At 40.2% G+C, this 24,134-nt stretch overlaps 1 protein-coding gene across 9 annotated transcripts in view; it reads left to right on the forward strand.

The window, feature by feature from the left end:
- The first annotated feature begins 716 nt into the window (after positions 1 to 716).
- Positions 717 to 24,134, forward strand: part of LOC111243112 (cubilin-like) — a 70,691-nt gene continuing 47,273 nt past the window's right edge. For 3 of the 9 annotated variants that reach the window (XM_022788199.2, XM_022788201.2, XM_022788200.2), the window contains exons 1-2: positions 720 to 1,354; positions 21,889 to 21,967. In XM_022788199.2, the coding sequence (XP_022643934.1) occupies positions 1,160 to 1,354; positions 21,889 to 21,967 (274 nt within the window). In that variant the 5' untranslated portion in view covers positions 720 to 1,159. Of the gene's footprint in view, positions 1,355 to 16,474; positions 16,601 to 21,018; positions 21,258 to 21,315; positions 21,441 to 21,888; positions 21,968 to 22,730; positions 22,892 to 24,134 lie in introns of those variants that run through there. The other 6 variants (XM_086977780.1, XM_086977789.1, XM_086977781.1 and 3 more) reach the window with 6 other exon arrangements.

A 24,134-nucleotide genomic window follows, 5' to 3' on the forward strand; every position in this document is an offset into this window, starting at 1 on the left:
GCGCCGTAATCAGTCCTTCTGGTCGGATCGTCTTATCGTGGTCAATGAATCTACTTTGCTTTCATTTAGTACGTCTGTCCTATTTCGTCTCTGCTGGTTCGCCAGAGACCGTCTAAAATAAAACAATATAATAAGTGGGTGGGTATCTAAAAGCTCTCTTGTTTCTGTTCCGCAGAGACAGAAAGGATACATCTGCTATCTCTGGCGACTGTTTTAATCTGACCACATTCTGTCTGTTGGGTCGGGCTATCCGGGGGTCTTCTTTTATAACCCCATCACGACGATCTTCCTGATCCTCCTCGTTTTTATCATCATCACCCTACCCGATCATTTTCTCGAATGCCAGCATTTATCTGCGCAGCGAGAGATGGGGCGCGGACCGTAGCCGTTGCCTCATCGTCAAGGAGGGATCCACTGACGGCATGACGCATCATCAGTAACAACGATAACAGCAGCAGCAGCGGCAACGGCATTGCCAACTTCGCCATAGTGGTTACCATCGACAACGACAACACGGTTGCTCTGTTGTTACTGCTGCGGCTTCTGCTGGTGCGACTCATCTCTACGCCTGGTTGCATCCCTTGTTATGGCGGTCCTTTGTTCCTCCGGAGCAGTGTGGCCGGCACTGGGTCTTCCCCTGGCTGTGCCTCCCTCTGCCGACAGCTGCCGCCAACGCGCCTGCGACGTTCTGTTCATCGCTCTCCTAGTAGCAGTAACAGCATTATGGAACATCCTTTCGGTTTTGCCAGTGGTCATCATCTGCTGCTGTCCCTTGCCTAGCTAGCTACCTACTGGTGCATTTGCACCGAGCTCTCGGCTCATCTATCGCCGCTGATGCTGTCGTCACAGCCTGTTTGGACAGCGAACGGTTCGCGTCACCGTTGTTAATCACTGCCAACTCGTGCTAGCGGTGTCGGGATCTCTGTGTCGTGCCACTTCTTAGCGCTAAATCTGATACTTCGTAGTTTTCACTCTTCTCTTCGATCTTTCTCCGTGTTACGGTTTGGCCGTTGTACGATGAGTCTGAAGACGTGTTCAGTTTGGTATAATACCGTACGACGACGTATGTGACTTATGCAGCCATTATTACTGTGACACACGCGCCGTGACGTGCCCGTTCTTTTAGTGCATGAACAGCACGTAAGTGTTCCGTGTAACTATGATCACCACATTATTAGACTATCAGCGTCGTCGAAGGACTACTATAACGATGCGTACGGCAACCGTTGGATCGATTCAGGGAAATTTTTGGCCCCATACAATGACTTCTTGTGATACACTAACTAATTGCAGTGTACTGCTTATACTTACTACAGCCTTCCGCTGCCTAGCTGCCCAGCAAACAGAGGCCTATGTGAGTCTTCGCCGAAAACTGGTTACTTGATAATCTTGTAGTAATTAGAGTTCCTCAAATGGCAGACACAAACGCGACTAGACAAACGTACGACACAGGTTAAACAAATATTCAGTGTAATTTTAGTCTACTGATCCCTTTTGTCTGGCAACGCAACCGTTTGGCGTCAAGTTAGGTAGTAACGAAAAGTTTTAATAGCGAATCTTAAATCAAAAGCTGGTGACAATGGTACTAATTATTGCTTTATTTCACCAGTCATTCAACGTGGAAAACGCAATTCGTTTCCATTTGGTCGACAGGAGTTACACATTCCTACACGATTGGATGAGCGAAGGATACTTCTTTTTATTGAAACTGAACAGCGGACATAATACACGCAAAGAAAGGTCTCTCTCTCTCTCTCTCTCTCTCTCTCTCTCTCTGTAATATCGCAAAGCTATGGCTCCAATTAGCCCATGATTTTTGCTAACAACTCTCAACTTAGAATATCTGCAGTTTTTTTTGAATTTAACTTCGGGCTGGTATAACTCCAGTAGTCCGCCAATAGACGGATCCGTTTGAATGCGCAAATTATTATTGTTAGCTTTGCAGTTTCGTAATTTACAAGTTATCCATACGAACATCTATTTTCACGCCTGCAGGTCTTATACTTAGCAGATAATTATACAAATTGATCATAGATACAATATAACTATAAAGAATAGCGTTGGATGTATCTTCGGTTCAAATGTATGCGTACATACAGGTTAACAGACGTATACGTAATTAATGCTTACGGGGAAAGAGATCCAAGCAGCTTTTTGCACAGGGAATATCAAGCAAGTTAAAGCTATTATACGGTGAACTGAAGTTATATATAGCAGGACCGGTTCGAATTCACAGCTTCTACGTTTCTCGTTTTGATTTTATGAATAAAAAAAAAAAAAAAAAAAAAACACAATTTACCATTACTGGCTTTCCCAGACACGTACTTGTTCTTTAAACGCCTGATTTGTTAGATGACGAACTTTCATTTGTTCGCAAGTACGCAGGGCCTTACATTTTTTTTTTTTTGTTGTTTTTTCAATATGTCTTTGACACTTTGTGGCAAATGAAAATCGCTAGAAAGCCTTGAACCGTATTTGATTATGTTAACGTAATAGGCCAATTAAAGAACATGCACATTGAACATATACTTTACTCTATACGAGGATGAGTGATGGGAACAGTCCAATAATAAAATCAAGTTGGAAACAATTTTTATCATGGCATACGGCGTAATATATAAGATTTACTGCGTAGACGGATCAATACGCAGAAGTACAAACTATCAGTTCGTTCTGTTAGGGACAAATTGAGCTTTTCTTATTTCGACTAGTTTGCAGGTTTGTGTTTCTTACCTAAGTACGAACGGCTTAGAATTCTGCAAGCACGGCTTGAGGTATTCAAAAAAGGTGGGCAAATAAACAAGGAAAGTAACTGTAACATTAGCAATATTCGCAGCGATAGTGAATAAAAACATCTCTAAGATTTCGCTCGTACATACATTTGGGTCGTTTATTTCTTTGGGCGAACCTAAACGACAACAGCTGAAATAGCTATTATTGCAACTGTTTCATATAGGAAACGGCTGTTTACACAGCCTTTCATAAATACACGTTTCCTATCCTGCGTAATATCGTTCGACCGTTGAAAAACAGTGAAAATAGTATTTTTAATTCACTACTAGTCAGGGCACATAGAGAACAAAAACGCCACCAGTCCTAGCGGTTATTGCCATATTTTTCCACACATTTATCACTTCTCGCCTACAGGCAGCTAAAAAAAATCGTATATGTAGGTAGAAATCCGGCCATTGATTTTAATTGATTTCATCCGAGTTCAGCGACTCGAAGCGATCATTTATAGGTTTAACGGCATAACCACGATCAAGCATACGTAAGGCGTATCCTACCATTGGAGATAATCATGTTTAAAAAAATGCTACGGGCTTGGCTCGTTTCGTCGCTCATTTTTTCTTCCTTCTGTCTGTTTAACGTGTCATATTTGTACTAATGATAATTTTGCGTGACGCTCAATTGTCGCACGTGTGTAAACAGAACCTCATTCTGGATAAGGCGGCGGTCCATATATCTCTAGAACAGGAAAGAGGAGGAAAAGTACTCTGTTAAATTAACAAAAAAATTCAAAAAGTCCTCGTAGCTGTCATCGACTGGAATTCCTTGATCGTTAGGGCTGCTGCTGCTGCTGCTGCTGCTGCTGCTGCTGCTGCTGCTGCCACTGATGAGGCCACTGAATAAATTGAAGTGACGGCTGGGCGCTGTATTTAAAATGTTCTTGGGCAACTTCAAGGGCGACCATGCCATGCTCCAGGCATTTGGACCACTCGTTGGGCCCCGATTACTCGTTCGTTAATTTCTTGCAGAAGAACGCCTTGTTGACAACGAAAAGCTACTGAAGAAAAATACAGCTGATATATATTTATCGCAGTTAGGGTATGATACCGAAGATAGGTAAAACGTTACATAGTTACATCAAAATAGAATGGTGATGCTCTATTGACCTCTAATCCTTCAACAAGATGATGAACCGTGATGTCCAGAATCTGTCACAGCATCCTAAAATTTCCATTTGATAAACGCAAGGCGGATTCGTCGTATTCATTATAATTGTGTGGCGCGTTTTGCGCCCGACCTTATTAAGTTTACAGGATACCTGTTTAATCATTTATGATCATTGATATCATCAGTGGTTCGTGAAAGCCAGCGACGTCTCTCGGTCCTGAGGACATCTTGGTTTCTTGAAAGAGATATATTTATTTGCAAGGACAAGCTAACCATAACCTTGTGTTGACAGTACTGTGATTAGGATACTCATTTGTACTATGTCAATGGAATTGCACGATTAGGTATTTTCTGTTTAGTAAATTCTTGAAAACATAGTTAAGCTTCGTAACTTCTTAAATTGCCCTCCGCTCTATATAAGTAAGCCTTGGGCCGGCCCCACCTGGCGAAAGCTCCACTAATGAAAATATATCAGGGAATGGTTGGAATAGTTGTTGACTTTCTCAAGGATCAAACATTTATTCATTACACTGCACTATCGCCTTTTGTTGTTGTTATGTCTCTGGTAATGATGAAGGCGAAAGCGACCGCGAACGATATCCCCCCACAAATACCATGCGTGCCCTGTCGCACACAGGCTCGTAAGAATTGCTATATAACAATACTGATCATAATGCGAATAGTGAAGCTGCATTAGCTCCATATAGGACAGAGGAAGATGGACGCCAAAAACATATGGTATGAACCCAGGCGCATTGACAGACAGACAGACAGACAGACACATGGGACGGACACGCTCAGGCGCAAACAGATGAATTTACTAACGAAGTTTCTCTGGCAACATTGTTCCAATAGTCGATGGCATTAGGAAGGCTACGCATGCACAACAACAACAACAACAATAAATGCTTACAATGGCTGGCTGGCTAGCTAGCTGCTGATAAAAACAGTAACATTTCTTGGGAAAGGCCAAGAAGAGTTGTTACGTAATCAGCGCTGGTCCGTCTGGGTCTCCTGAATCTTTTGTTATCGACTACACCATTTGAAAATCGCGTCTGGGGCTTCAAAAACCTGAAATTAACTTGAGAAAATAAAGCAGGGTTCTAAAATGGCGATGTGAATATATTACTGTTCTGTTTAGCAGTCACCCGTGTCAGAAGGATGCTCTGGGTATAGTTGGCATTTTAACTTGCGTACAAGCGCGACAGTAGAGATTCAGCGATTGTAGGCTAAAAAGAAAAGAAGAAATAAGTAATCCGAATAACTTTTGTCTTCCTCAAACGATCTATATAAATAGAGCATCATCTACGGGCGAGGTGTGTCGACTATGCTGTACTTGAAACGCCTACAGGGCAAATCGTTATTAAAACAAACGATAAATAATTTACTAGTACATTATAATAGCATCTAGTTAACAAGTTACACGTCAGGTGGTTTTCAGTGAATCCCCTTAGGAACGTTGAACGTTTAGGTTTTCCATGCTTCTTGTATGTGATCAAAAATGCACCGTTATGATCTGAACCCGTTAATTTCAATATATTTCTATACAAAAGTAAATCAACAGAAAGAACTTGTGACCCTTTATGCCAATATTTTTACCACTGCTATAGGTTCTCTGTCCATTTCATTGCTAGTACTTCGAACAGATACTTTGGTAACATATGCAATAGAATTACTCAGTTTAATCAAAGTATTATACCGATCACACGCGGATCGATCATAGAGCTCCTCTCTATGCATGTTGAACAAGTCATACAGGTTCAAGACTGAAAGGCTGCTCGGTGCGTTCATCGCTGAAATGATATAGTCACTTGAAGCTTGTATCCGGCAAATACCAAATCTACTATGAAAACAAATAGAGTAGCGTTGATTCTGCCCGGTTTGGCCAATCTGTGGATTTTATATGTGTTTGATTGTTATTATTCAGGCAGATTCAAACTAAATATTTATTTACTACAAATCTTTTTTCCATTGTATACGAAACGAATAGACATAGAGCGGGCGTGTACGCGCTGTGCCTGAAACTTGGAAAGAGAGCTTTTCCGGTGACACCACGTTGGTTTGAAATGGCTTTTGTATAAGAAAATAGGGCCATGTCTATCATTTTGCCTGTCCTCTTTGTTCCTATCCTCCCTCAGAGGGAGCTAATAGTTTGATTGAAAATCATTTCGAAAAAGTAGAAGAATACAATCGCTTCCATAGTCATGATATATGGAGTAATACATTTGAACTTGGTGTTTTCCCTACATACAATAGAAATCAATGGGTATCTATTCAATATGAGATAATTTAGCATATGAGCACTATACGCTGTCATTTTTTTCCGCCTATTAAAATTATCAAAGACAATCGTGGTAAATTCAAATTATCGAACGATGGAGTCTTTCCAATGCGACTTAATGGCCGACTAGATGATAATATAGTTAATTATGTATGGTATAATTAAGTGGCATGATTATTACGCTTCAGCATCGGCGTCTATGGAGTACTAGATTGAACGGTTCATTCTTACAAATTGCCTCTAAAATTGTATCCACATATATTTCATCGAAATTTTCCGCATAAGCTAACGGTTAGGGTTTGCTTAAGAAAGCCATTACAAGATTAACAACTTTCTCTGCTTGCACAGGTTGTGTAGTATGTGCCATCGGCAGGACTTGACTTGAAATAGCGACTCCTCGTTTCTTTCAACATAACGATAATTCACTGCGCTTATATATTCAATTCAGGACCCTCTACTTATTCTTTAATACCCAAATAATCTTTTAATAGGGTGTGTCAACAAGTATGGGAACGCGTAAGGAAAGGGTCGTTCAAACGGAGGACAAAATTGAGGCAGAATGGAACTTTGGGCTCTAAGCGGCCGATAACCTTTAAGAACGTCTCGAGCTCACCTGGATGATCCAATGACAATAAATACTCTGTTTTTCAAAACGGTCGTTAGTTTCTCTGTAAAAGACCCAGATGTATAAAAAATAGCGTTTTGGGCATTTTTAGATGCGATTTCTAATGAAAATCTTCCTTGGATTTTTCACTAGCCATAGAAAAATTGGAGTCAATTTGGTGCAAAAAAGGACACTTGTGAAGAAGAGTCGCGCTGGATAGGAGTTCGTTTTCGTTGTAAATCAGAAAACGGAGCGCTGTTCCCCATCAAGCATCGTAAATTTTATCTAAATAAAACTGGCTGTTTTTTGCTACTGAAAATACTAAATGAATGTAATGACAAGCAGCCGTTTTTACGCGCAACAGTGTTTACGCATTGACTCACAAACTGGATCATGAATAGTTCAGTGCCGTCGGTTCTTATGTTAAGTCATCACCAGTAAGAAAGACAAAGTCCGTTGGCAGCTGTGACAAACGAGCAGAATGTTCCATGTGACCTCTATGTTATCCCGTCTATTTGGAAGCTTCTCGTAACAATAGGTTTGATAAAGTTTATAAGCTCCGTTCACGTAAGATATATAAAGCGTTATTACAATTGATCATCGTCGGGGATCAATTCTAATCCCCAGCATAAATACAATTATACGCCCAATCCGCCACTGTTCGAAATAGCGGCTTTGAAACTGCAGGCAGCTGACCGTTGGCGGCGGGTCAATGCTGAAAAGTTCTATGGGAACTTACGAAAAATAGTTACGAACTTAATAGATACACCGAACAGTCTTGCCACATTACTTAATGGATCGAAGCAATTCAGAAAAGTACGGAAAGGCTCCAATTAGATCCTACTTGTTTATCGTAGTTCAACGGAAAATTCTAGTCAACTAAATACCACTACAGAAAAATGGCACAAAACACAAACAGAATAAATTACTCTAAATGAAAATGGACAATCCTCTTACTCAGACGACGCCGGTAATCTTAATCAATGGATTTGCTACATATCATACTGATGCTCTACGACAAACAGTCCCAAGCCTTTACCGTGTTTGGCAATATTGCATTTACCCCACCAAATTAGCTTAGGAATTTATATACATATACGTCTACAGATACGAATAGGCTGGTAAACGACCTTCCAGCAAGAAGAATAACAACGAGTAACATCGAAAAATGGTCGAGACCGTGTGATTTTATTTGCTCTGCCAGCTTTCGCTATGCGTGGGGGCACCATACCGTGGTAGACAGTACGCGTTTTCACCCGATGCAAACAATTGATTATATGTATTATATATAACATACATACTGCATAAATCGCTTGTAACCAGATGGACTCACAGATGATTAGCCATTCCTTATACCACATATATGAGCATATTGTAGATATTTACAAAAACATGCCTTCCTGTGCCCTTGGAGCGGGTTACACGCAAATATGCATACTTGAAATCATTAGACAAAGCGCTTTATATATCAGTCATATTTATTTTGACTATCTATTGTCTCATAAACAGCGTCCCTTTTGAACACTATCGAAAAGTTTTCCATTAATTTATGAATCCATCACGGCCAAACTTAATAATGTTCAATTTCTGTTCAACGCAGATAAATCAGTTTGTCTGTCCATATCTTTAAAAAACATTTTCGAATATCACATGAGAGGAAATGGTTGATGACATGAAGCTAATGGAAGTTCAAGCTATTTTTAAATTATCAGCATTAGTTGGACCGAAGATTCAGTATTCTCTTTTGTGACAAATTTATTTGAAAGACTTTACTTCGGATTCTGATCTGAAAAAAACAGAACTACTAAGGGCTTGCAACGCTTTGACCATTTAAACGATGATTAGTGTAGCGACAAAAACGTCAGGGACCCGCTGCGAGAAACCGTATTCTAAAAACCTAGTGAGTAAATACAAATCAATACGTGAACGTCAATGGTATATCGACATGGCCTCTTCAGAAGGCACGGTTCAGCATAACGTATAAAAACGACGTAACTATGAGCTCCTACTGCAGGTATATGTGAATGTTCATAGCATAGAATAGCTACGCTATACGGAGTAAGCTGCCAGACTACTCGTAACTAACACAGTAAACGCTCATCTGTTCTTCTGTATTGCGGTGGTTTATCAACGCATCATCAGTTTAACCAAGAAGTCAAGTGTTTTGCGCTAGAGAATCAAACGAAATGATCGTTCATTTCAAAACAAGCCTATCTAAAGCTTCCGTTGACCTCTAAACATTCAACGTATGAATACAATGTATGTCTTCTCTAGCACACAATTGAATCTATGTACAGGACCTCTCAAGTCAGTACGATGATGAACTACGTTGACGCGCTACTATTGAAACCAACTGTCGCGCCCACTGCTACCGTTCATTCCTGTTTATGTGATAATAACGCTTACGGTTCAATATAAATAGGGTCATTTTTCCGAGGTTCAACACCTCGTGTTCACACGAGGAGCACAAGCGGCTGGCGAGTTTCTGCCCCCCGATATGTTATTGTTGTAAATGGACTGAATCAGCTAACGCGGTAGTTGCTTGCTACGAGCTGATACTGCCGCTAAACTTGCAACATACACACGCCACACTTCTATATTGTTTTCTATACGGATAGACGAGCGGAAGGATGATTAGCATAGTATATTCATAAAAGGATCTTCGTTCGCGCGTCCTTTCCAACGTTGGAGTCTCCAAGGTAACTTGTCATTTAGGGTTCGACAAATGGCTCGAGAATCGTATAGATGCGGTATCGCTTACGGAACACTATGTATCCGCTGGCTGCGTTTTGCCACTGTTATTAGCATAATTTTTTTTATAGTTGGAGAAGCTTTCCTTGGTCGCTGCGCGCCCCTATCTACGCAGACGTATTGGGCTGGCCGGGGAATAGAGGTGAGCTGGGAAACAGACGGGCGACGAACGAATTGTTATAGCTGAGCCAGCGCCAACTCACTCAAGCGAAAACCATCAAACGCTCGACAAGTTGCAAAAAGGCGCGATAGTCTCGTCTCGTTGCAACTCAAATCGTCTAACAGAAAAGATGCCTGTTCACATCATCCAGTGTTCGCAATGAAAACCACATACGGCTTTCAGGTAAAATTACATTTAAGAGGAATCTACGACCGCTTATTACCGACTCATCATATGAGAATCAGTCAACAATTTCGTGCTCAGTTTTTCTTATTACGATTGGAAATTTTTTCGTCAGAGTAGAAAAAAGTATCTGTATCGAGAGAGAGAGAGAGGGAGGCAAAAATTTGTTTACAGCTAAACAAGCAACGGGGTCAGAGTACGAGTACGTCGAAGATGTATTCGTGATTGGGTCCAAGGTGAACGCAGATCCAAAAGTATTTTTGAAGAGCTACGACTAGCCTGGACCGCCGAGGTGTCTTTGCAATATGTTGGTGCAAAATCCCGAAATAAACAAGTGATGCTATCTCTGATCGCCTTTGCCAGCTCTACATTATGAAATTCATAGATCCACATAGCGTTACAATAATAATCTGACTGGGTGACCTATGTTAGCGTTGCAGATGCACGTTAAAGGTAACAATTTTAACGTACATTTAAAACGTACAATTTTAACGTGCATAAAAATGGCCGACATTACTGTCCGGCTTCATCGTGTGCCATTATTGGTCGTATCACTAAATGTCATCTTCACCGGTAACCGCTTCGACAGAGAGGAACAATGCGGTTTGTTCGGCTATGCTACTTCTTTCTCTATTGATCATGTTGGGTTTTTCTAATACAAATGCTACCTACCCCTGCGTCACCGCAAAAAGATGTTGTAGTAATGGCCCCTCCGTGCTGTCCATGTTGCCCCCCACGAAAAACCAAATGATCGGTAACTGACTTCGTATCTGTGAAAGCTTGAGGCTATACTGTATTGAGTATATCGTAGATATACATAAGTGTACGTATCATTATGTGAATATACTATACATGTGTATCAACCATACGAATACTAATATATTTTGCTTACTGTCTGTATATGCCAGCTCGCTTTGCGCGGGATCAGCCACTCCCAGTTTTGGCTAAATCAGTGGTTCTGCATTACTACAGAGAATCTAAAATAAAGAACGCTACATAATTTTTTCAGCGTTATCAATACGTTTAGCCGTTGATACTGTAGCTCTGTTTTTATTTGTACCCGATAAATTTTGATGGAATCACACTTTCAAGGTGAAAGGCGCTGCTAATCGTTAAGAACCGTACCCGTGGGCTTTTGAGAAAGAAATCTAAACACAAGTCACAAGGGCTAGTGTTTGTGTTTGCTTAATAACGAAAACACCGAATCAATAATAGCTACGTAGCCATCATCTTATTTATCTGGTCATACAGGCCAGACCAGGCAACGCTTATATGTCACACAGCTTCTTTGTGTGAACTTCGACTCTAGGCGAAGAACTCTACCTCGATCATCTGGCTTCAATCTCACCAGCTGCATGTCTTTGATGAAGTACATTTTAGCCGAAGAATAATGATAACAAATAGCCATATTAATAATCTCTCACATAAAAATACTGCAGACAGTCTAATGAAGGGTGACCGTTATAATGAAGCAAACTCTTAGAGCTCATTGGTTTTAACTAGTTCCAGTAGGCAACATCAACATGAGAAAACATTATTTTTCTCCTCGCCCAAAATGAAACCAGCTGAGAGGATAACTTACTCGTAACTTAGTAATTAAGTTTGTTGAAATGAGCCGACAGGAGGTATTTTCCTAGCGCAGAAAAATAGTTTCTAGTAAGAAAAATGGCAATAATTCTTCCGTTTATCAACTTGTTGGATCGCGCTATCAGCGCAATTACCTTTCGACTGTCGACGTGTGACGACAGGCGGCGCTCGTTCAACCGATGCCGTTGAAGCATATTGAAAAGGCAATCATAATTCACAACAAGCAGACAATCGACAAAAAAGCAAAAGCTTAAACAAACACACGAGTAAAAATTCAGTGTCTACTTTAAGGCATGCCTTCTGTGTTGTGTAATGTCATATTGCAGATGAGAGCCCAAGGGAAAATTGGGTTAACCTCGAAGACTGCATACCTAAGGGTCAAATAAAGTATTGAAGAAATATAGCTTATATCAGATCGAATGATGAGTTTCCGTGATCATTGTAATGAATAGGAAATAGGACATCTATCATTCCTGTTATGTAACTTCCGTCATTGTCCACGTCTTTCGTTTCGTGTTGTTAGTTCGTGTCAAAGATAAACCCACAATAATAATTGCTTAGTGAACGGAACAGGCGAAAATTGGTCCATCGGCGATGTCCGACGAATACGGAGGATGCGACAAAATCTCCCATTCGAAGTCTAATGGGACACCTCTGATAATATAATCCGCCACATGTGTCCTGATTTCGTCTACCGGGCCTTTTTTTTTTTTGAATAATCTGATTTATTCGACATAAGTGGGTTAACAACATTTAACTGTTTGGCTCGAAGAAAAGTTATCTAAATTATTTTAGGTTTTACTTCAAGCCTACTTTTCAGTTACTATGTTTTTTTATCTATTATATATACTTATTAAGTGAGGTATCCTCAGCTATGATTTCTGTGTGAACAGTCTTCTTATAAGTGTAGCATCAATGACTTTTCACCATGAGTAGTCTCCGCGGGTCTTGCTGGGCTTGTCTGGGATTTCTCTAACAGACCTATAAAATGGCACGACATCTGTACAAGTAATCAAAGTTATGCTTGGGCAGCGTGAACATCATTATACACACGACTTACAGTATATATATATATATATGTAGGATGAACATCTGATTGAACTCGGGGCTTTGGCTTCTTCTTTGGAGTTATTCATTTCGGTATCTGATCCATGGTGAAACGCAAACACCATTTCTGATCATCGCCAACAATTCTGCGCAAAAATCAATTGTTATGGTCACGTAATGCCCGATACCGCTTGAAACCGTCACACAATTCAAAGACGTGATGAAGTACCCAAAATCCAAGTTTTTGTGTGAACTCAAGGGACTTGAGGCGACGAACTTTATTTAGACCCTGGATATTCTTTTCAAAGCAAGAAAACTCGTCTTGAGCAGACCTTTTAGCGACGAATCCGTTATTATATACGAGATAAAAAAAGGTCCTGGCTGTCCCGGTATCGTCTTAGCCACGACGAAATGCACAGTAAAGAAGACGTTGAGAACGCACCTCTATTCCATTTGAAACGTTTATCTTTGAAGTGCTTTTTTGAGTTGAAATTGAACATACGTAAAACAGAATATCGCTGCGTCACACTGATCAAGAACGAAAGGTATTTTTGAACGGCACACCAGAAGTTGTTCGTAAGTGATAGGGTGTGTGGACTTGAAGCTTTTGCAAAAAATCGCGGGAACTTAGTACCCAACATTATATATAGCAATAATTGTATATCGGTGCATGCATATCCCTATTCGTCGTATTCAAAAGTGCACACTTTAAAGAAACTTCACGTCCAATCAGACTTTGAAATCTATCTGTAAAATACCGTACGGTTTAAACTTTGCTTCACTCACAGGGCTGTAGCCTGAAGCTTTGGTCAAAACAACGGTAAAAGATACGTTATATTGTACAAGACGTTTCATTACGTAAATATTGTGCGCTTGTAATACAGACACCGTTCTTATTTCGAGCAGGTACGTGTGCAGCCTTCTTCCATACTTGAATGCTTTAAAATTTCTTTATAAGAAGAGTGTGAACGATCAGGAAGGAAGAAACTCTAAACTGATAAAAGTAAACGGCTAGCGGTATCTTAGGTCCGTTAGCGGCGAAAAGAATTTCGAAGTTAGGACCGAGGCTGTCAGACCGGACGATGGCGGTCGTAAGCCGCAAAAATAAAGAAAGAATTACGAGTAATTACACGACAAGTGTGATTATATAAAAAAAGCATGTGCTAAGAAATAACATTTTCAGCAACAGCTATTTGAGGGTCACGTTTTTCCAGTGTCCTTCTTTCATCTTAACGGTTCAATTGTAGATATATTATCCAATAATGAATTGTGCTCAAGCTTAAAGCTGGCTTCAATCAGTAAAATTGAACTAAATGTCACTTGGGATCATATCCCTCAAGGTTAGAAAAGAAAATAACGCAGCACTATCAAGAATAAGTTATTATAATTAATATTAATTCGCTTCGGTCAGCTGCCTGCTCGACAATGATAGCTCTGTTTGGAAGTTACTTATATGATGAACTGTTGTGCATAACCTCTCAAATAAATTCGCAGATAAATTTCGTTATATATATGGATGTACAGATCTTCGCCAGATCTTTGCACGAACAGCGTTGCATAGTAAGCTTCTGTAGGACACTAGGCTGAAATAGAATTGCTCGATAAATGGAAGACCCATTTGAAGTTGGTGGTGGCGGCCAACGAAAATGGCCGTTTTGAAAAACATTGAACGAAAACAAAGGTTCGCCACGCGATTAGCCCTCATGAGCAAAGTTTAATAACGTGGCCTTATTAGTCTCCATGAGGTAATTAGGTGAAGAGGTGATGCAGCATCGCCAATGAACAAGGTCAATTTCAGCCGGGGGCCGGTGAACGCTCTGAAATAAGAAAAAGGCCGTAGCAACTATTGTTAACTGTGTTCGAAATCGGGGCCGGACATCGGCAGTTACAGCTGCTGCTGCTGCAGCAGCAGCAGTGGCGATAGCAGCGACCGGCCAGCTGTTTCACCGTCCGCTCTTCTTCAAGATGATTCTGGGAAGTTTGCAAAATATCGTAGGAATGGCCGTAGCTGCATAATTCCAGTTCATTGTTATGAAGAAGCCGTGCGAACGCGGATTATCTTCAAACGCAGCAGACGGTATGAATAAATAGTTTTCTCTTCTTGTTTTTTTTATGAGAAGAGAATGTATGACATTTAGATGCAGTGGCATTAGTGGGTTAACTGCAAAGCGACGTGAAGACGCATCTATACTCTAAATTGTATTCATACGATTGAAACGGGCGTTTAGATTAGAAATATGCCGCATAATCAAGGCCTCGATAAGCTATCCATATGTGCAAAGTCCATATGCATTTTTTTTATTTCCTTATTTTATCACACTTATTGTATAGTGTATATTGTCATCATCCACCTTAACCCGGTTAGACAATTTTATCGTGATCTACAATATTCGTAGATACGCGCGGATTTGTGGCAGAAATGAATATAAGGTTGCCATGGATGAATCTAACAAATACTTACGCTCAGAGTTGAATCGCACGCAGTGAGCAAGTATCTAAACTAAGCTTCTTCACTGAAAACAGATGCAATATTTTTCCTTATTTCTCGCCACAAATATCAGATCTTATCATGGTGGTGCTTTTCAATATCAAAAGTCGATTGGAAAATAGCGGTTTAGACAATGTTCTATATGAGACGAAGTTGATTTTGGTAAAAAGGAGTCCTCACACTCTAGTTTCGTACTGGATTTAATCTATAGACTTCCACGCTGCGGGTCCGAATGCCATTTAGCTTAAACGAAAGGATATACCATCTAACCTGTAACAAAGTTACCAGAATGAAGACGGCTTTCCCATTGGCGAACAAACAGAACGTACTTTCTATAAACTATATTTCCATTAAACATACATATCTGTTCAGGCCCACTATGGCACTTTTTATAGCAAGCACTACCTGATCTGGCCGGATGCGCCAGGAACAAACGAGCAATGTATAGGCAAGCAGCATTTAATTGACGCGATAACGGACTGCTTCTATCGTTGGGACCAATACATTTTACTGTGAAGTCACCTAGATGTGAAAGCGAATCTTTTGACACTTAGGAAACCGAGCTAGACAGTATCAAATCTTTAGGATATCGATATCTCTCGACAATAGTTGGCTATCCAGGATACGTGGTGTTTTACGTAGCCTTCAACCGCAAATATCTCTACGAACGTAACCACAAAGAATGACACGCAGGCCGTACTTCTGTAGCCATCAAAGATGATAAACGGTGTACGAAGATTCCTATGCTGGAATAGTGTGGCGCGCTATTATTATTTTACTTTATGCCAAGGCGTGTCTTTGCAGACTACGTGGTTAATCAGCAAATTGTGCTACGACAGACAATATGCTGTCAGGACCTCGGTTGTCATGCCCGCCCTTTATAGTTCATATTAATTTTGGCAATTATCAATTCTTCCAGAAGACAAAAATGATAAAGGTAATATAATTTGCATGAAAGCGTAGGTATGCAGAAAGCAGTTATAACCCAGAAAATAGAGCATTGAGGAGCTGCTTAATAACACTGTAAATAACGCCGTGCAACGAACAGTTGTGCGCAAAAATTAAACTGATAAAAAGGCACACGCTAATTCCATGATGTATTCATAAGAAATAATTATGTATTGAAAAAAAAAGACGATTGTTTCATAACAATCTATGATATTCATTAAGGAAGGCTTTTATATGTTGCCGCTTTCTATTTAGTGCAAGCCAGCAAATCAAAGTTTAATTAAGAGCGAGTAATTTCAGTGTGTGAATAAACAAATGTCACAATTTTGCCCCACCGCTTGTGATTCTGCAAGCGTAACTTAACATTTATAGTAAGTGGGATGTAGCTAGTGGTACCTGATGACCTGGGCATCTATGTATAAACACACACACACACACACACACTGTTCGCCATCCGCAACACCATTCGCAAGGTTCGTGTTTTCCATTCCATTTTGCATGTTTCAAAAAAAAAAAAAGCATTTGATCATATGACATAATGCAATGCAAAGCAGTTGCGATAGATGCTGTCCATCAGCAGTTCTTTCAAGATCAATAACTCGAGATAATCTTAAGGTGACCCGTTGGACTACGCGCAAGGCTCAACGCCAAAAGGTAATACAATTAAATTTCAAGAGATCATAAAGTTAGGAAAAAAAAAAACACTCCGACGTCTGCTTCCACATTTCGGCAAGATACTTATGATAGTTTCTTAAGTTGACTATGCATTATCTCTGAACTGCAACGAAATGGCCCTGACTTTATTGTCAATGACGGTCATTGATACCCCGTTGCCAAATTGCCAAGCGTAATAACCAGAAATTAATAGAAAACGATGAGCTTGCTTGCCCGAAGCGGGCAACAAATACTAAAACGATAATATTGCTAGAGATCTTCGAGTTTCATAATCTAAATAGTAATTGTTATTATGGCTTTACTATAAAGGTAAACGTTTTAATTGCCCTAGCGTTTGCTGATATGTTATTGTTGTGCCGGTGTTGCTCACAGGCGTCTATAGTACACTGTAAATGTATATGGCAGTAAGACTGTATTCTTAGTAATGACAAAAATTTAATTGTTAAAGTACTGTTTCAGGATGAGTTCCTCTCGTTTAGTTGTCTCTTGTTAATTAAACGTTCGAGAATAGCTGCAACACTGTTACTTCGGCGCGTTCACAACAAAAGCTTCGCTTCAACCAACATTAGGCGCTTTTGGCTTCGTATAGAGTATTGACTGCTTCCAGGGCCGCACGGTGTTGATCAGGCGACAAAAGATCCGTCGGAGCGTGTCTGCCAGGAATACGAAAGAATATCATGAATACAAAGTCAGATAAGACAGTTCAGAAAAAAAGGCAATACAGACTGTGGCTTAGAGCAGCTGCGCGTGGCAAACGCATTAGAAAAACGACGTAACATTGCAGGATATGTGACATTGAACATAGCCATAAATATCCACTGCAACTAAATAGACGAATGGAACATTTAACTTAACGGTGGTGATTGAATATCCAAAATCGATGCGTATTCAATCATCTGCGAGTGTTTTGCTAATGCTGTTTGTTTAACAAAGACTTGAACGCGGCGTCTGTGTTGGCGACCATATGTTGCATAGATATCGACCGTCCTATCGGTTACATGGTATTGGAATAGATGTTGTAAAAATCGCTATCTCGTCGTTATTATAGCGACCCGCCTATAAAGCAAAGTGTGTGTATTCCCAGTTTCTAATCTAGACCATCATACATGTGGCGACGTTTATAGGGCAAATAGGGTTTAAATGTGGCATCACGAGGATAGGCACCATATTATATAAACAATTGCTATCTTAAGCGTATGCATGATAGTAATTATTCTTTTTGGATTACCATTTTGCTCGTTGGATCATTGCATTGGAAAATTTGTTTCTTCTTAGTTTCATATGTTAAAATGGACATGATGAACAGTTGGAGCAAAACGCGTACCTTCAAATACGAAGCCAACAACGTTGAATTTAGCTTCTAGTACCATTCGTGAAGTTAGCGGCGGTTTTAGTCGGCATAATCAATCTTTCCTAACCAATTTTTGTTGACCTTTACTTCGAAGGTTTTGCCGAGAATGTCAAAAACGTCTCAGATTAGATCAAGCTCTTATCTGAAGTTCTCGTAACCCAGCAGCCCTGCGTGCGTCCACAGGTGACGTTTTCCGTTGATTGCTGCGAGAACATTTCTCTTCCCATAGGTCGAACAAGTTGCTACCAGCCCTCACAGCCAGTCATTGGTAGTCTAGATATACGCGCAATGATATATATGCACATATAGAACCCTATTAATCTCTAAGACATATATGAGACAAGCGTAAGTGTTCAGTTAAAATTATTTCGATGCATTGTTAATAAAGCGCTATAGGATCACAGCTTCTGCGTTTCATTGGCCTAATAAATTGTTAGCGATCTTCATGTTACGATTGATCTATGCTAATTTGGTAAATGGGCTGTATGCTTGTAAGCCGTCCCCTGTCTAAGGAAGCACTGGTCGACGAATTTTTTTTCGGCAAGAGCGCTACACCCTGGTCAGGCCGCAACTCTCGACGTTGCTGCAATAATCGGGTATGTTTGTTGAAGCTTATTTAGAAGATACTTGACTTCGTTAATCTTTGTTGACGATCTTCGAGCCAGTACTTTGTTCTTCAAAGAGCTGCAGATTCCAGTAGAATTTTTGTTAAAAGCTAAGTTTTTTTTCACAGTGTAAATTGCTCGATACATTGTGTCCCAAACCATAACGCCAGCTGTTGTTTTTCTGGAACTATGTGGTTTTACAACTGAATGAAAGGAGATTTTCGAAGCGGAAACGCTATATAGCTGAAGCAATAAGCACGCTATGAAGGTGAATCAATACTTGTCATGATCCTGATGCACGCTGCTTTTCATTTATCCAGCCGTTTTTTTCGAATTTTAGGACAAATCTTTAGGCTGGAAAAATCTCAAAAAATACGTTTAGATACTACTGCGAAAGTTGTACTCAGTTTTTACCCAGCAGAACAGGACAAATATTTTAATGTGGCTGACATTGCTGGTACCGTGTTCCCAGCTTTGTGTGCTGTAAACTCTATAGGAACACAAGGCAGGTAGAGTTTTGAAGAAGAAATAGACTTTTAGTTGAAGTAGCAGTAGTAGTGAAAATATTGTATCTTCATTTTCAAACTGTAGATCTACTTATGTTTACCCTAGTCTTCGCTCTTCAAGAACAATTCAATGTATGCCTCTCTTCTACGTATTTAACAGTACTACACTGATCGGACAGCATGGAAAAAACATTTCATTCAAAAATTGTGTTTTTTTTTTGGAAAAAAGTTCTCTTTATCAATGCAGGCTATTCTATTCGAGTACTGTGGCCTGTGGCATGGACTGCAGGACAAGTGCGAAAGACGGTTGGTACTAACAAACCCCAAGAAGAGTAAAAACATATATACACATTTAATCACAATGAAGAAGTCACCTCAGTAATAAGTTGACACACCGCGTACTAAACGCCGTACACTATGGTATTGAGCCGTACGAGACACTGGACGGACGGAAAAATGATGACTGTAAAATACGGTCGAATTTTTTTACGCAATATAAACAATCCGTTCTGGACACGATGTTGATCTATTCGAAAATATGCCCTTTGTGTCGCGCAGTAAATCTACGCGTGACAACAGTTATCTTAGAGTGACCACGATCGTTGCAGCCATTATTTCATTAGACGTTCCATAAGTTGGCGATTAATGGAATAGAACATTCGATTTCCAGCTAAAGAACAAATGGAAACGTAGAGATTGCGTTTTTGATTTTTGCCTATAGCCAAATTTCGTACGTGATAGCAGGCCGAACGCTGTATCGACTATCGTATTTAGCTTTTAGTATCTAATTTTTCGCCGTAACAATTTTAGTGAGTTTATTAAAAATGTGATAAAAACAATTGTTAGTATCCCAGCATTTGGATACACAACAACGTATCATCATCAGCTTGGCTCTGAGCAAAGGATTCAAACGTGCCGCAATTACCATCCGACTCTGGATTTTTTGGGTAAATTGTGTAGAGACAACTTTACAAAGTCATGACCGTTCTTTGGTGTTGGCCCAGTATACAAGGTAGATGAACCGGGTTTCTCAGAACCAACAAATTGTTAGTACTTTATTTAGTAGTAGTTATTTAAATGATGGTCTTCGTTTCAAACGATCTCTGCTAAACGCTTTGTATTAACGCGGTATTTTCGATAGATTTTTTTACGAACCTAACTCTGTACCGACACTGCGTCACGATAGTTCGTTTTAGAACGTATTGTAGTTATTCTCTATATCATTAAGTACAGAATGTGTACCTATCATATACGATATTTATATTCATATCAATTCATTGACGTATTAAGCCTCTCTCCTCGTATGCTGGTTTCGGCTACGAGCGTTTGTAAACGGCACATCGAAGGCAAGAGCGAAATTCGTTCAAAGTAGGCTATTCCCGCGGATTCAGAGTTTGTCCACGCGTCGCATTTTATCATATGGCCTGTAATGGCAACAGACCTTAATTTTCTTTCGATGCAATAACATTACGATCAAATTGTGTCTATGCTAGGAACTATATTAGGGCGATCTCTGCACAGCCGCGTATACAAGAAGTGACTCGCCTGGCCTCCTGTTATAGTTAGGAATGGCCTGACCAATTTCGAGTAGATCAGAACCGTATTAGCTTTGATAGCGGGCATTTTTAGGCGAACTCCTCCTAACTGCTATTTGTAACTTACAGGACAACAGCAGCAGCATAACTTATAACTAAACGTTGCTACGGCAAACTTCGGCATCTCTGAAAATGGGCCTCTACCCACTCAGTCGTAACAGTGCGACCAATTTCAGAGAAAATCGATTTCGTAGAACATCCTCGCTCTCGCTGTTCGCCATTGTTTGGAGTGACGATGTCGTTGATCCTCTAGCCATCGCCAATGGCAACGGTAACAGTGATATAGCTATATTTGTGGTCAGGAGTACCTGTGTCTGTTGGGTGGTGTTAAAGGCGTCACAGTGATCAGCCTCTCCTTCATCCGTCTACTATAATCCATCGTGATGACGCTGATGGGCATTGTAACTGTGTTTTCGTTCAATAGCCCTTGTGTAATGTCGAGGCCAACAGCAGCGATGGTAGTGGTAACGCGGCCCGATTTCCCATAGTTAGCTCCGCCGATCAGAATCGCTGTTTTACCAATAGATATTGGAGGACAGCTCATGTATTTCACACCGTTAAACCGTGAGATGTACATAGGTAAATAAGTGTTGTATAGGCATTTGTTATGTTGTTCCCGCCATCCATATATTTTATCTATAGGTCGACATCTTAACAGTAGCTCTCTATGCCCAGACGCTTGGTCTCGCAGATGTAGCCAACAGAACTAATATTGTCCGCAGGAGCGAACGCTGAAGTACACGATGAGCTACCGATGCTCAGGTACACACGTGCAGATGGCGCTTTGCGCTTTCATTCGCCTAGCCTCTTCAACATCTCGACTATGGAAACATGTTATAGCGCCGTATTACATATCAGACGACTCTAAAATCATGCACGTTTTACGTACGATAGCAATTCTTCTAATTCCCACTAGTTCACATAAGTACGTTTAGAATTAAATGACTTTTTGTCCTGAAATCGCTGAGTAGGACACTGGCATGTTTGTTGTCTACAGTTTCTTCTACAGATCTATAAATCAAGAGTAATTTTGCGACGCATTCTAAGAAACGAATGCTATTACAATAAACGTTTAACGAATAGCAGCTAGTGGAGTGAAGTGGCTTAGTAACCTATTCTAGGTCGTTTATGTATAATATCTTTGCTCTGGGCGAAAAGCCTCCGGAATAGCGTTATGATAATGCCTTTCGGTATCTTCTGTTGTTTACAGACGGATTTTAGCCGACCTCACGCCTTTCCGACAAATATAGTCGACAACAAAACTCAAGCTGCCTTACAAGCTGGGTTTGGTGAGTACTTTATTGATACGCTAGCCATTTTGTAATGTAATTTAGTGCGTTGATTAACATTGTTGGAGGTAATTTATGATTCATTTAAATTACAGGGGCCAGAGTAAATTTTTAAACGATTTTCAAACTTTCAGTTTTAAATGATTCTACCGTTTTCTTAATTTCGATGTATCTTTGCTAGGACTCGGAATGTCTCTTAGAGCCAGTGAAACTACAACTATTGTTGCTTTCCTTTATAAAATTTCTAAATAAATGCTCCCAGTTTTACGCCCGATAACGCCGTTGAGCATTGCTTCAGACGGTTATCTCTCAGCTCGACGCAAAGCGTGTCTTCGTCTGGTTTCAAATCAATGCTGAATACCCGATGAATTTTTAAACAAACAAATATATTACGCCACCATGAGAATACATTTCTTGCAGGGAAATTTCAAAGTTCTTGGCTATCTATGTCATTTTAGAGTAAAGCATAATAATCTCAGAGAGTACCTGTTATTTTGTGAGGAAAGGAAGAAGGAACAGCCTAGACGCACGTTGTAAAATATCTGTATTTGCAGCTTATAAGAACCAGTGCATATCTGTGCCCTAAAAGTGACTGAATGATCATTAAATGACTTTAAACGATGGAATGTTTGCCTTCGTGATGAATAGGCCATAGTTCAGTATGCAAATAGTAACTGCATAGGCACAGAATAGTGTTAGTGAAGCTTCCCATAGTTCCAAACCGACATCAGGGTGTCACTGTGAAAACTGACGAATGCTGAAGGGTATTTTCAGCCTCACTGGAGCACTCTACGCCTCCGTGTCATGACTGTACTAACAGGCAAACGGCACCTAGTACTGAAATTGAGGTTGCCAGATTTGACAGAGGACTTTGACAACTCTGGCCAAGCACTGGCATGAGCGTCGTCTATCGCCCTGGTAAAGGTAAAATTTCCACGAAACAAGTGTGATTTAGATCAGGTCTGCAAAAATTAATTCGTAAGAGCTATTCGGGTCCTTGAACTAAATACATTGCTTCGATTATTGTCCTCGTAAGTAACGTAACATTTTCAATTTGTAGTAGCTTTTCTGAGCTGGCCCTAATAGTTGAAAACGTCGGTGCTACAAACGTATACCCATTGTTTGCAAATGACTACTATTGAGTAATAGGTAGCTCACGAAGTACTACATACATTAAGTGCTCCGTCTAGCGGAATCGGCTTCACGTTATACTAATATGGAGCGAGATGTCTACAGCATAGCATCGTGCGACGAACCGCAGCGCCCGTAATTAAGAAGCCAAGACAAATAGTAAAAGTAGCTTTGGCTATTGCGAGCTTTCATTGTATATTTAAATTAATGACAGACTCGAAATAATGGAGCAGTTCCACGCTTCAAATCGATACTGTTTATGTCCTCATATGAAGCGGGTGGAATCCAACCTATGAAAAATTAGCAGTCAGCCGTATTTTTCGTTTTTGTTGTCCGCACACGTTTACGTGCTATTATTATTATGTGGTTGAACTTAATGCAAATCAATTTCAACTTTTCCGTAACTGAATGTATTCATACGCTCCATTAGCAACTATAAAAGATTTCCTGCATCTACGTAAGCTTGAGTAAACGTTTCGTATCAATGTGAGGCGCTTTAGAGGCCGCCATAGATTCTTTAGAACTTTGCTTGCCGCGGTGTCCATTGTATAATCTAGTATCTCCGCGGGTACATAGTCGTTCCGTACGCTAAGTATGCTACGCGTTAGCCACGTCAACAGTCAAACGTTTCTATCGCAGTGGTATATGTATCTGTACGAATACAGTGCGGCTGACGCCCCACGGTGATAGGGTAGTTCACTCTGCAGTTTACACGAACGCCTCAGATATACGTTTATTAATTAATAGTAATAATCGGATACTTTCCGGTAACTGACGGCCTTTTCCTTAATTCATTAGCCTTCTAACAGAACTTCGGTTAATTAACCCTCCTTTGATATTCAATGAACAGATCGGCGTTCATATTCTGTCCAGATGCCATTCTGACAGACCTCATGCTGTCGATAAGTTCCCATTCGTGTTTAGATAATTTAATCAATTTCAGAAAACGAACCCATGCTACTTATGGCGAAAATTTTAGCGGTTATCGCATAGATAATATACACGCACAGATATATACGTGCTAGTATAGTACAGA

This window comes from Varroa destructor, unplaced genomic scaffold (genome assembly GCF_002443255.2).
Source record: "Varroa destructor unplaced genomic scaffold, Vdes_3.0 BEIS01000001.1, whole genome shotgun sequence".
In the NCBI taxonomy this organism is placed as follows: domain Eukaryota; kingdom Metazoa; phylum Arthropoda; class Arachnida; order Mesostigmata; family Varroidae; genus Varroa; species Varroa destructor.